The sequence below is a fragment of the Gymnoscopelus microlampas genome (assembly GCF_963454915.1).
Source record: "Gymnoscopelus microlampas genome assembly, chromosome: 14".
Classification (NCBI taxonomy): Eukaryota; Metazoa; Chordata; class Actinopteri; order Myctophiformes; family Myctophidae; genus Gymnoscopelus; species Gymnoscopelus microlampas.
The window spans coordinates 30,653,654-30,668,278 of record NC_139951.1 but is presented as its reverse complement, the minus strand read 5'-3'; the positions used below and the strand labels follow the sequence as shown (position 1 = coordinate 30,668,278).

Below are 14,625 nucleotides of genomic sequence, written 5' to 3'. Positions count from 1 at the left end.
TCATGGTGGAGCCACACAGCTCCGTGTGTGAGTGTGAATAATGTATGGACCCTTCATCCAAATGCAAGAACTGCCTTCAAGTTGAGGCCATGGATATGTTCTCAGTCAATATATCTTGTTAAATAGTGGTTAGAGAACATACGCAACACAGTGACTTGGTGGCCCAACCTGCTTATGTTCAGCTGGCTTTGCATAGTTTGTTGTCTGTACAGGAAGCACGCAAGTCCCCTCTTCCTCTGTGTTCAGTCAGAGATGTCAGGAACATTTCACTTCACAGATGATTGGTTTTCTCATGAGGATTCTCGTCCTCTGCCCTTGACCAGTAGCAGCCATGCAACACACTGGCTGAGTTGTAATGAATTGGGGGGCGGGGGTGTCTGTGCACTGTGTGCAGCATATTTTAATGTGGAGATGAGAATACAAATAATCTTTAGAACAGCTTTACATCACAAATGTCCACCTGTCCCAATCCGTTGGGATCTGTTTTCTTCCTTTAAAGTCACTCGCCGAAAATGGTCAAAAGAATGTCCTGTGTTGGCCGAAGCGCATGATAGAATAGGACAATCGAGTATACCAAAAACAGGAACACAGCTCTATAAGCTGAAAGATCCAGTCACGTGAGAGATACATGTACAGTAGGAGGGTAGCGGTGGTGAGAGAGAGGGCTCCTTGGAGCCACACACGCACACACGCACACACACACACACACACACACACACACACACACACACACACACACACACACACACACACACACACACACACACACACACACACACACACACACACACACACACACTCACACTCACATGTCACCTCGTGTTTCCCTGCAGAGGACGAGAGGGAGCGATGCGACAGTGCTGATGTCACTGCACCAAGTCACTCACATCGGATAAGATCCGGCACAGTCCTCTCACGCACGCTACCACAAAGGCGTAAAAGCATGAGCTCTTAACATCATAGGCGTATTTGAATGCAGTCTTTCTAGGATGGAAGCACGTTTTAATATTTTAAGTCAACAGGAGGATATTTTGTATATTATGTTTACATCGAACATTTCTCAGACCAAATGGCCCATAATGATTTGATATAAATAACAGAATCATAAGGTCTGTCTGGCTAAGCTGTCCCTCATGTAATTAGACAAATGTGCAAACAAAATGTGTGGACACGCACGCACGCACCAACGCAACATGTTGGACTCACACTCATGAACACACATGCACACCTCGTCTCCATCTTGGCATTGCTTGTATTTACCAGCTGTCTCATTCTCTTAGAATCCATTAGGGTGGAATAGTAGATTAGGTTATGAATGTTTGCTTTTTTTGTTTGTGTAAAACTGATCTAAGACCCTCCCTGTGATACCCACCCACACTGATTTTGTATCTGAACTTGGTGTGACATCAGTCCCTGGCAGTCCCTGGCACTTGGGTGAAATGACAAGCATTGGATCCCGTTGAAAGGCTTGATGGTAGATGACTCTCTGTCTTTGCCTTGGCAGGAAGACTGCATCACTGCTGTCCTGGAATAACCCATGTTTTTATTCCTTTTAAGTTTTTGCTTAACCAGACTTTTTTTCTGTGGCAAGTAGTACTCGAGATATATTGTAGTGTTTGGGACCACAGTATTGGACGGACGGACGGATGGATGGAGCGACTGCCATTGCCATCTGTACTGGTGGTGCTAGTCGGGCTGAAAATGCTTAGGGGACCAAAATGTGGCTGTTTTTTGGATTTCGATGAAGACATTTCATTGGCTCACTCTGACCCCCTTTCCCTCAAGATGTCTCCATGTGTTCTGGCTTAACCACATGAACGCTAGGGTCCCTATTCAGGGCATTCTGTCATAATAGGCGAACATTCTGCAAAAATAGCAGATCTACAAGCTCACAATGCGCGACGTGTTGTGTGCTGGTAGATCGTTTTTTTCCATCAAAGAGATTTGGACAAAAAAGTGTACCAAGTACAGACCCATGGGGGACCCCAGTCAACAAAATATATAGGGTTAAGTAGTTTGTCTCTGACTCACAACTGTCAACACAGACCAAACAATGTTATGTGAATGAACATCCCAATAAGCAGTAATGCCTTCTAGTTGTGATATCTTACATTACTGTCTCTCCTTCTCTGACTCCTAGTAGTCACTGAGGCCACCAGTCCTAATAAATATTGACAAGCACTTACAGCAGCAAATAACCTGACCTGTGCCAATGCAAACGTTGCTATTATAGGAATTAAAAAGATCTTATACCGGCAAATAACATGACAGCTGCTCTATGCTTTGACATCACAAGATTTTAAAAGCTCTTGGTGACAGATAATGTGACATGCACTACTAAGAACTTGTATTGTACAATATGTATAAAAAAAATAACTTTCAAAGAAAGGTCAAAGCAGCGCAGCACTGTACCGTCATATTAATTAAGAGTTCAGTTTAGTCTGTACCAGACTGTATTATACAGTACTTCTGTTCTCCTTAAGTGGTGTGAAATGGAACAGAGCATACTCACTTCCATGGAGAAACTAGGTTTTAAATAAATGATGTACCTTTACTGAACCATGTAAAAGGTTTCCAGTCCTCGAGGGTATCTAGTTGGAATATGCTTCAAGTTTAATCTTTTTTATGTCCTTCTGTCAGCAAGTACTACTCCTATGGGAGTATCTCAATAGCATTACACAGTAATTAGTGTCCTTATTCTTTAGTCATTTAGCCAATTCCCCCCATATGTACTGTATAGTCCATTGGTCTTGTGTAGTCCGCCACGTGTCTCCCCTGATACACATGGAGTCACCAGCCGTTTCTTTTTACCTGACTTTGAGAAGTTGCACCGAGAGGGCATGACGTGTGCGAACATGCTGTCCTTCCCAGTTGCACTCCCCACTGAACAGGTGACGCGCTATGAGCTTGTATATCTGCTATTTTTGAATAGCCAAAGTATAAAATAATAGTTAAAGTGGTTAAAATCTAAAATGACACAGATGCTTTCCCGGTTTTAATGGGTTCAAGGTAGGGCAACAGATAAGTGACCATTTCTGATATTTACATACTAGTCTAAACAACAATAGCAGTTGTTTTAATGACTTTGAATTGGAAGTTCTGAGAAGGTGACTGGATAGGTAGCAGGGTTGAATCACAATCCAAGTGGAGGAAGTTGCTAGATTTGCATACTGTATCCACAGTACTTACAATATTGGCCTATAAATGAAGATTGTAAATGTCTAGCATTCAAAACCAGCTATGTTTGCAATGCTCTGGAAGCCTCTCTGTAAAAGTACTGTATTGCAAAAGTATCCTTGTATTTCTTTATAGGGAGGTGAATTTACCAGGATGACTTATTCCACTCCTGACATCACAAAACTGCTCAACTGAATGATTAATGAATGTTGGGGTTGGGCAGTTTTAGGTGTTCAAACACCCTTTTCCTACATTTATAAAACATAAGTACTGTTTCTTACACATTATTTGAATAAACTGCATTTAACATTATCTGTTGCCCTGCCTTTAGTTAATCAGTGTACACTTCTAAAGCAATTGATGCACTTTGCTAATTTGACCACTTGTCCTTTTCCTTGTGCTATATAGAGTTTAGGCTTCAGTGATGCTATATTATACTTTTCAGTTGGAAATACCTTATCTTGTTTTTTTACAGGGCCAGGCTTCCAGCATGGACCCGTATTGTTATTCGCATTATTCCATTTCTTCTTCTTCTTCTTCTTCTGCCGTTTTTGCCAGTTCTGGCTGAACCGTGCATACGCTTTTTATGAAACTCGGCCATATGATAGATGGTCATGAAAAACGATCAAAAAATAAATCTCACAATCTTTCGTCAAAAGGTGGCGCTATAGCACTCAGTTGAAAATGCCAACTTTGAACAGGTACAACTCATGCCCTGTTTTACCTACAGCCATAAAACTTCAATACACACATGCGTCTCCTCATGATGAACAACTTTCACGCTCTGACTTTTGACCTCTGACCCTTAGATCTCCCACCATTTCGAATTATATGAAAAACAGTTAAAACCTATCTCCTCCTGGGATTTTTGAGTAATCTGCACGAAACTTTTTACACATGAACTTTGGACCTATACCAAAAAACGTTTGCAAAATATCTTCCATAAGTGAAAAAATGAAGCTTTAATGAGCCAATGAATATTGCAGTTTTATGACAATTATTCATCTGCCCCTAACACATACATGCAGACTTACCATTCTTTGAAACTTTGCAGAAATGTAAAGGGCCATTCCAAATATCACTGAAACCAATCTTACTCCAATTGGTCAAACGGGGGCGCTATAGCAATTTTTTGAAAATTGAAACTTTAAACAGGCAAAAGTCATGCCTCGTTTGGCCGACAGCCATTAGACCTGCTTACACATGTGCCTTGACTAATGAGGAACACATCTATCACGTTGACCAGTAAGCACCGCCCTTAGATTGTCCGCAATCTTGAGCAGTTTGAAAAACACTTAAACCCAGGATTTTTCAGCTATTTGCGTGAAACTGTATGATCAGCGTGATCTCTTTTTTCAGAGGTTTGTCTGTTGGTCCAATAGCGTCCCGCTTAAGTGTATGTCTCACAACCTCAAGGTCACAGGTTCAAGCCTCACTTGGTGCAGACTTCATCTAAGTTGCATTTCACACAACATGACTATCAATGAATACATTTGCAATTGTTAAAGATAACATGAAATACTTAATTGAGTGTTTTTTACATATTACATTGTGAAAATAGCTGATCTACAATCTCACAACTTTTCAGATAGCAATGAGAGTATTTTTTTTTCAATGTATTACATACTTCATTGTGAAAATAGCCGATGTACAATCTGACAACTTTTAATGGTTTGTGAGCTTGTAGATCGGCTACTTTCACTAGTTTTGGTTCTGAGGAGATTTACAATTTCTTCAATGGTAAATGGTTTGTGAACGAGTGATCTTAGTGTTAGTGAAACAGGGGCTTGGGTCATGACAGAAGGCAAGAGTTTGTGATCCTCAACAGACAATATCAGCCTGGACAAAGCTATAGCACTATAGGTGGTGTTGCAGCTACCTAAGAGTGCCTCACGACCGCAAGGTTGCCGGTTCAAGCCTCACTTGATGCAGACTCATTTAAGTTGAATTGCAAAAAACATGACTCAATCTATTCCGTTTCCATGGCTCTCTCTCTCTCTCTCTTCAATCTATTCCGTTTCTATCTTCAATCTATTCCGTTTTCATGTCTCTCTCTCTTCAATCTATTCCGTTTCTATCTATCTATCTATCTATCTATCTATCTATCTATCTCTCTCTCTCTCTCTCTCTCTCTCTCTCTCTCTCTCTCTCTCTCTCTCTCTCTCTCTCTCTCTCTCTCTCTCTCTCTCTCTCTCTCTCTCTCTCTCAGAGGGTCAGCCATAGCTGAGTGGTTAGTGAGCCCGCCTAGGGTGCCAGAGGCTCTGGTTGCCCCAGGTACGATTCCAGGCCAGGTCAGCAAATGTGTCAATGAAATTTGTCCCTGAGCAAGACTCTTAACCCCTAATTGCTCACAGGCCCTCATTGGAAACAAGACCGCAAGGACTTTCATGAACTGACCTGTTAAAGGAATTTTCTTTCTCTCTCCTGGCCCCGTATTATCGCTGCTTGCAGCTATATTATTTTCTTGTATTTTGGTGGTTTGTGATTCATAATTTACAATGCCACACATGTATAGTGTTTAGCTTGTATCATGCGTCCTTATGTGACCACGTACCCCACCCCCCCTCAGGTATAAGATGATCTCGGAGTTCACGTGGCCCAATCACGACCTACCATCGGACAAGGACGCAGTGAAGAGGCTCATGCAGGGCTGCGGCTTCGACCACGATGTGGCCTATGGAAAGACAAAGGTCTTCATCCGCACGCCACGCACACTCTTCAGCCTTGAGGAGCAGCGCGCTGACATGGTCCAAAGAATAGTCCTATTCCTTCAGAAGGTGAGCCCTATACAAATTCATTCCCTACAGATGAATTTCCTGTACATATCATGATGAAAAAATCTAGACTGTTAATGTAACTCTGAGCCTGAAAAATGTACCTGAGATGGTACATTTACACAGTCAGAGATGTATTAACACTCTGTATCGCTGAGTTAATTAAATTGTTCGCCTATTTTCACTGCCTGACGGTTAACCTATTATGACATTATTTGCAATAATATTTTGAGTGGTGCCAACCACTCCTACATTTGACTTTGTCCGTGTGTCCGTATGTCCGTCCGTCCGTATGTCCGTCCGTATGTTTGAGCACGGCTGATTGGTCAAGCTTCACGTGACACGTGACAACATTGTTGCTGATTGTTGCGGATGCAACCAGTTACACTTTCAAAGGCACCACTCTCTTCACACTGGGTGTGATTTTTTATTTCTTCTTAATGAGACTGTACTGTTACGATCAGATCCACTACGGCCTTTGCACTAAATGACAGAATGTCATTCTGATGGTGATAATGAAAAACATCACTCAGCCACAAATATTTTGTTTGTCACAGTTAGAGAACATAATTTGGTGACCTAAGTATTATAGTTGCAAAGCCCTAATCATATTATCCTCCCATAATTTGACAAACCTCTGTGAGCGACGGTGGTGAGCCCAAAATTGTTCTTCCCGGTTCTCCTCAGTGGCTGGAGCAATTCAGCTGAAATTGCACACAGCCATTGACCATTACCATGTGCACGGAACTGCGAAGCCCGTTTTCCGATTTCCCCAACTGTCAGCTGTTTATTCACGTTTTTATGTAAAAAGAATGTCGCCATGGTTACGGTGTGACCCCCTGTGGGATGGCCCCGCGAACTATGGTATGAATGGCTCCCGGGTTGCCAGATCATGTGCGCATATCCCCCCACGGATGCTTCGACCTCATTATAATTAACCAGCTCTTGTTCTGAATATAAATTGCTCTGAAGAATTGAACAAGTCAGCAAAATACATGTGAAAAGTCTCTGTGTTATTCAGCACAATCATTTAACACATTGAGTCCCTTGAGATCTCTGTGACTGTCAGTCCTTGTCCCCCTCTGGTCTCTCCATTCAGTAGAATGCGTTGTTCTAGCCAGGGCAATGGAATGAAAGATCAAACACGTTTCACAAGCCATAGTCAGGAATCAGGATAGCCGTCCATCTTTTTTTTTGCTTTGTTTTTGCTTTTCCACCATCACTGGTTGATAGCCTATATGCATTCTATTCTCCTACCTTTCTTTCTTAGGTTGAATAAATAAAACTACTTAACACATTGACTGCATTAAAACATTGTTTTTTATCCCCACGCCAGCGTTTATTATTACCTTAAATTGACGATCGTGGAAGCCACGTTGTGTACACAGAAGTAAACAAAGAGTGTCCGGACAAAAAACAATTTTACCGCGATCGGCCATTTTGTTGCTATCGCACGTTGAATAACGTGGTTTTAACCCAAAAAAGGAGAACTCCGAGCTACAAATCCTAATATAGGAGTGGTCGTAAGTGCCGTTTTTTGGGATGACGTCACATCCGTCCATTCCTTCTCTGAGCGTAGAGGGATCATTCCTTTTGTTGTGTTAGAGCGTGTTTGAAAAGACGTATGTTTGCAGGCAAGTGTTTTATTTAAAAGGAGGTATGCGTACGTCCTGGCAGGCAATGTGTTAATGCACACGTACACCTCAAACATCAAGCTAAAAAATTATATATTTCATAATACTGGTCAGAGTGTGTCTGTGCGCATTCACGCATGTGCATGTGCATGCGTGTGCGTGTGAGGTCAAAATTGGCGTCCCCCTAGTTAGAAAATCACCACTACACCACTGGTCTTCAGGTGACCTAACTCATTGTAACTTTCGTCACGCTGTTTACAGAAGGTTTCTCTCTTGTAGTGACACTGCTGTGTCGTCAGATTACTTAACCGACTGAACCTCTGGTCACACTGTTTCCAGTGGGAAGGTTTTTCCCTGGGTGTGGATACGCTGGTGTCTCTTCAAATGACTTAACTGACTGAAACCCATGTTACACTGTTTACAGTAGAAAGGTTTTTCCCCAGTGTGGATGCGCTGATGCCTTTGCAGGCCACTTAAATGACTGAAACTCATGTCACACTGTTTACAGTGGAAGGGTTTTTCACCAGTGTGGATACGCTGATGAGTCTTCAGATTACCCAACCGACTGAAACTCATGTCACACTGGGTTTTTCCCCAGTGTGGATACGCTGATGTCTTGTCAGGTCACTTGAGTGACTGAAACTCATGTCACACTGATTACAGTGGAAGGGTTTTTCCCCAGTGTGGATACGCTGGTGAGTCTTCAGATTACTTAACTGACTGAAACTCATGTCACACTGTTTACAGTGGAAGGGTTTTTCCCCAGTGTGGATACGCTGATGTCTCTTCAAATGACCTAACTGACTGAAACCCATGTTACACTGTTTACAGTGGAAAGGTTTCTCCCCAGTGTGGATGCGCTGATGTCTTGTCAGGTAACTTGACTGACTGAAACTCATGTCACACTGTTTACATTGGAAAGGTTTATCTCCGGTGTGGACACGCTGGTGAGTCTTCAGATTACTTAACAGACTGAAAGCCTTGTCACCCATAGGCTAGTGTATAGTCATGTCACTTATCTTAGTGAAACGGTTTACAAATGTGGGTTTTCTTGCCTGTGTAAGTCAGCTTATGTTTCTTTAGTTGTTCCCAAAGCTGAGTTGAAGTCTTGCTAAACTGTTGATGACTGTAAGATCTTCCTTCGTCTGTGTCTCCTTGTTTCGGGCTGGTTAAAGAGCTGGATATTTGAACAGAATACCTGAGTCTGGGAAGATCAGGACGTCACTCCTCCCAGGAGCAGTGGTTCAATATGCTTTCTATCTCTCGCTTCTCTCACTCTCTATAAATCGTCTGTCGCTCTTTCTTTGACGTAACTTCAGTCTAGGTGGTACAGGTAGGAAATGGAAGTGTAAAGGGATCTTCACACTTTATATAGGCTGAGCAGAGCTGTGGTCTGATGTCACACACATGTCACACACGACACAAACTGTTGCCAATTGCCATGTATGCTAGCCTGGCTACATGTAAGCTGTTAACCACTTAAACCCTGTTCACAAACTCTTCAGACAGACCGCGAACCCCCAAAAGAATCATATTTGAACTGGGGACACCCACACTCACAAGCACTTGGAATTGTAGGAATTACATTTAGTTTGACTCAGACAGATAAATATTGTGAAAATAGCCGAACTACAAGTGCGAGGCGTTGTGAGCTTGTAGATCGGCTATTTTCACAATGCTTGCCTCTTCCTTACGGAGATGTGACTTATATTCATTAGAATGCCTTCTGATGAATATACACACAAATATATCTGTATCTACCATGCCATGGGTTATACTGTAGCTATATGGTACTATCCCTATATAAGCTCTTCTATCATTTTGACAGTTTGATGATATTGAAGCAGAGAACACAATGTACTCATGCATCATTGCTGCGTGTCCGATATTTTATTGATTCTTTGTATGTGTCGTGAATTGCATATGAATATTGAACTCGCCACATCTCTTTGCATAGTTAGTTAGTAAACTCATCACACCTTTGATCAGTGATGACACAGCCTGGCGTGTTGCGCTGTGACACATGTCTGATAAGCCTGCAGAGCTAAACCTGATCTAACCGCTTGATGGATGGGTGCAACGATGGAACACCGCTCCCTGTGCTAAACCTGTAGGATGCTGCCAGCTGTCTCCACTGGCTCACTGGTAGGAGGATCAAATATGAAAAACGCCAATCTGTCAACAGCTTTGTGCACGTGTGCGGGTTTGCTATAATCCGGGAGGCAGAGGTAGTGCCATATACTGCGTCTCGTACACTTGCTAGCCGTGCAAGGTGCACGTTCATAAAATGACAGACACATACGTTTTCCCCAGCTTCTTATTACATTAAATGCATATGAGCAGATTTCCTCAAGCTGCCTTGCATTCAGCCATCTCTCTCCCCCGACAAATAGCTGCAGTCTGCGGCTCCCAGACATGAAATGCTACGCTGCCGAATTAACTTCTACAGGGGATTGATTAGCTGACCTCCATATTGATCAACATGGCCTTGTGTGGGCTGTCCCAGCAGACATGCCCAACTCGTGTTCTCCCCAGTTCTTCCTTAGGGAAATCCTATCTAACTCTAGCATCTCCGAATACGGCCTGTCTTTAATAACCAAGCAGAAAGCCCAGAGGGAATCACACTGAAGCAAACATCACAGGCCACGAGAATTTTTAGAATTGGAGGCGTTCTGGAAGGCTTATTTAATCTTGACCTCTGTCAATGCCAATGCTGTGAACAGGCACACATGCAGGGCATAGTATATGAGAAACAGTGCAGGACAGCAGTCTCTCACGCACAGACACGTGCACGACCACATACACATGCACACAAATGCACACAATCAAATAGAGTCAGGCGGCATTGACTACAAATGTGTCTCCCTGTCCCTCACACACACACACACATCCCAGTCAGTGTTGGATCTCTGGTGCCAAACAATCCCCTTATCAGCACCTGGCACACCATCCTGCCTTATGCCAGCCAGGGGCCCCTGTTGCCAGGGGTGTCAGTGCTTCTGCCACGGGGCCCAGGCACACTTTGCCATCCCACTGTTTGCCCTGTGGATTCATGATAATATCACCGTGTCTCATCAAACAAGTAGAAGGCACATTCAGTGACTTTCTGCACTCGCTTCACTACAGGGATAAGTGGCCCCTCGTAGCGCTGCTGGTGAATTAAAAAGCTCCCCCTCTTCCCATGGCTGCAAGAATGGAACACTGTGTACTTTTATGTCTGCACCCCCCGACTCCTACCCAGCCCCCCTTTATTACCCTGTTAAATGAGGGTAACGTCTGCTTCTTTTTGAGGAGGCGCAGGAAGGCGCTGATAAGAAGACGGGAGGAGGTGGGATGGTGTGGGTAGTGTGGGGGGAGAGACGAGGAAGATCTCGTTTGCAGTTCCATTTCATGCCGTCTTCCTCTCCATCCCTCCTTTGCTTTCTCCTCGTTCTCCCGCTCATCTGTCTCATCCGGGGGCGTTCCGCTCTAGGTTCTGATCCGTTTCCCTGTGGCAGCTCTCCAGCTCCGTCAACCTTCACGTTTACACATATACAACCTGTCTGTCTCCCTATACTGACGACTGCCTTCTACCCTGCTGTGAGTGGCATGGCCTATAATAAATGTTATACACTGAACTCAGCCTATAGCTGCTCTACAACAACCTGGCTATAGCTGCTCTAGGAACACAGCAGCATCAAAAAACAACCTGGTTGCTTGGCTATAGCTGCTCTAGAAATACAGCAACCTGGCTATAGCTGCTCTAGAAATACAGCAACCTGGCTATAGCTGCTCTAGGAACACAGCAGCATCAACAAACAACCTGGTTGCTTGGCTAAAGCTGCTCTAGAAATACAGCAGCGTCCACAACAACCTGGCTATAGCTGCTCCAGAAATACAGCAGCATCCACAACAACCTGGCTATAGCTGCTCCAGAAATACAGCAGCATCAACATCAGCATGCATATAGCTGCTCTAGGAACACAGCAGCATCAACAGCAACGTGCATATACTGTAGCCGCTCTAGGAACACAGCAGCATCAACACCAACATTCATATAGCTGCTCTAGGAACACAGCAGCATCAACAACAACATGCATATAGCTGCTCTAGGAACACAGCAGCATCAACAACATGCATATAGCTGCTCTAGGAACACAGCAGTATCAACAACAGCCTGTCAATTGGAATACAGAAGCAGCAGCAACAGCAATTCCCTCCAATCATCATAACCTGGGGAAGAGACAAATGCTGATGCCATAAATTATACATCACCCCTCCCCCGACTGCCTCTCAATGTCTTAAATGAATATTTCATAAATTGAAGCCGTTCCCGTCACAGAGTCTGTCATCAGTGCCAGGCAGAGCTGGGACAGTGACGGAAAGATGTCCCCCGTGTATTATGGGCCTACGCTTTAATCGCTTCTCACATGATCTTGATGCGTCCCTGTCTAGCTTTCATCAGGCATAGAGAACTGCCCATCCAAGACTAGGTATTTTCACACCGCAGGACCAAGGAAGGGTTGCGAGGGCCTGAGCTAACTGCAAAGGGTAGAAGACAAGTAAAGAGCTGTTTGATCATCTGACAACCTACTGGATAAATAATCTTTGTTTTGGAAGTGGTATTAATAATGAATAGTCCCCTATTTGGCCCCTGTCATTTCTTGCAGACTGTTTAGTGCTGGGCTAGAGCTGGCTGGCCTCCTGTCTGCCTACCCATCCAGAAGTGATCTGTCTCCTGCCAGAACTCAGCAGAAACAGGAGCCCTAAGCCTCTGATCTCTGCTGAACCTGTCAAGATGTGTTAGTTACCCTTCAACTCCCCGACTGCCAGAAAACACCTCAGTAGTGTCACCTGTGCCACATAGAATCTATGGAGAGAAGTTCATTTGATTTTGGCATCGTGGATGGTTTTAAAAGTTAAGAAACTCAGTGCGCATGGACAGTTTTCATTATGAAAAATGCATTTGTCAACTTTGTATTCATGCTCTACCTTTGAGGCTATTATGTTTTCCTCATTTAGCTCAATTTGCACTCAAGTCATTTGAATATTCACCTTCACCTTGTGTTGTGTAACTATTTCCCACTCATGAAACACAACACTTCCCTGCTTACAATGGGTATTGGGGTGTTGTTATGTATAATGCATGTTCTCTGGTCCTCACAAGTCTAGTTATCCATGTCCAACATGAATAAAAACTCAGAAGCATTTAGTCTGGGGCTTCTGAAAAATAATTTGTGTCAGAGAAACTGCGGCTTCTGTTTTCCTTTTGATCTGAATGTTGAAACAATGCCATATCCTAAGTATATCCCCCCTTAAGTCAACAGTTGTACCAAAGACTTAATCCATAGGGCTCTCTCCATGGCAACCGAGGTATGGCTCGGAGCCATGGTGCACCGCTTTCCTCCGATTTGACCTTCACTTGTCATTCTGAAACTCCTCACAGAACCACCCTCTCTTTCTTTGATTGCTTGCTGTTAAGGATGGATGTGGTACGATGTGGATGGATAGTGATCTCATTGGTTTCCATTGTTAAACCGGAAATCAAGATGTTATTCATTGATACACAGTAAAATCCTCAGTGTTACACTCTCCAAGTTAAATGAACACTGAGGTTTTTGTACATCATATGACCGTGTTTAAATTGATGTTTGTGATCCTGATTTCTTCAGTATTTTAATTATCTCAGATTAGATGTCTTTGTAGTACTGGGAAGGGTCTCTGCTCTGTCCATTTTAACCTTCAATTGCTGACCAGCAACAATAAGCCAGATTTTTAGCGGTGCCAACCGCTCTAGACTTTGTCTGTGTGTCCGGGTGTCCGTGTGTCTGTCCGGGTGTCCTCTGTATTCTTATTGGCTGGGCTATAAACAAATATTGATGACAACATCAATACGGGGATCATCAAAGGCACCGCTTCCTTCACACAGGGTGTGATTTTTACTTTAGTTTCGTGTGCCAAAAATAGCCGACTTACAAGCTCACAACATGTTGCAAAGCAATGCGCTGTGAGCCGACACATATTAATTAAGCAATACTCTCCCAATCTATTATCCCTATCCCATCTCATTGATGGATGGGCCATCTAGAGGCTTTCAATTTCATATTCAATACCCGCCTTTTAATTAGATTGTATAATTTTCATGCATATGCTTCATTCACATCATTCCATCACAGTACCCCCGAGACACGATTTTGAAATGAGTCAAAGATAACGTGCTGGAATCATGGGTGGAGGAGGTGACAGGGTGTTATCGTCAGCAGTTACAGCCCTTAAGCGTAGTAATGTCAGTGGCGTTGTGCTGCACACCCCGGCACTACAGCATATTGATTTATGCTAATAACTGCTGGCCCGTGCCTCGACCCACTGTCCCCTGCGAGAGCCTGCGGTCACAGCACGCAGCGGCCTTACAAAACTGTGTCACACAGTCGGCTAGATTACTGGCTCCCTCCACCCACCCTGTGTATCAGGCATGTCACCGGCAAACCGCCCCAGCGTCCCTGGAGGATGTGGAAATTCAGCCGTTCAGCACTGGATTGCAGTGAAGTGTGTCAAGCCCTCAGACCAGGCTGTCTGTCTTTGCGTGTTGGAATGTTATTTGATTGTTTGTGGGCTTGTTGGAGTTGTAAATCGCATAGACATTCTCTTAAGTGCTAAGCAAAAACTCCTCCCTCCTAGATGAAGACGTTCAGTAGCCAATAACGGCCCCTGTCCGGGTGTGTTCTGCTTTGTTGCTCAGCATCTCGACTGAAACCCTGTATACTGTAGCTGTCCCAACACATACACAAACCCTTCCCCTCTTTGTCCTGGCATGTGTGATTTGTGGAGGCTTTTACCCAGCATGCATTTCAAAACCAGCCAGCCCCCCGAATAAAGCCACGGCAATCTGTCCCACTTTGTCGAGGCGAGAGATCCCCAATCTGGCTTTGATGAGCTCGTAAATCCTGGAGCCCCGGAGTGCGGTGAGCGGAGGCTCCATGATGGCACAGTCTCTAAAAGGATCATCAGATGGCTTTATTGGCCAGGAGAGTGCGGCTGACCGACAGGGGCCTTGTTATTGG

General features: G+C 43.9%; 1 protein-coding gene across 2 annotated transcripts in view; it reads left to right on the top strand.

Moving 5' to 3' along the window:
• The window catches only part of myo1d (myosin 1D), a 129,278-nt gene that overhangs the window by 65,774 nt on the left and 48,879 nt on the right, over positions 1-14,625 (top strand). For both annotated transcript variants that reach the window (XR_014602296.1, XM_084078890.1), the window contains exon 16: positions 5,747-5,954. Coding sequence is in view for 1 of the 2 variants with exons in the window: in XM_084078890.1 (XP_083935016.1) it covers positions 5,747-5,954 (208 nt within the window). In the remaining variant the exon portion in view is untranslated. The remainder of the gene's footprint in view (positions 1-5,746; positions 5,955-14,625) is intronic.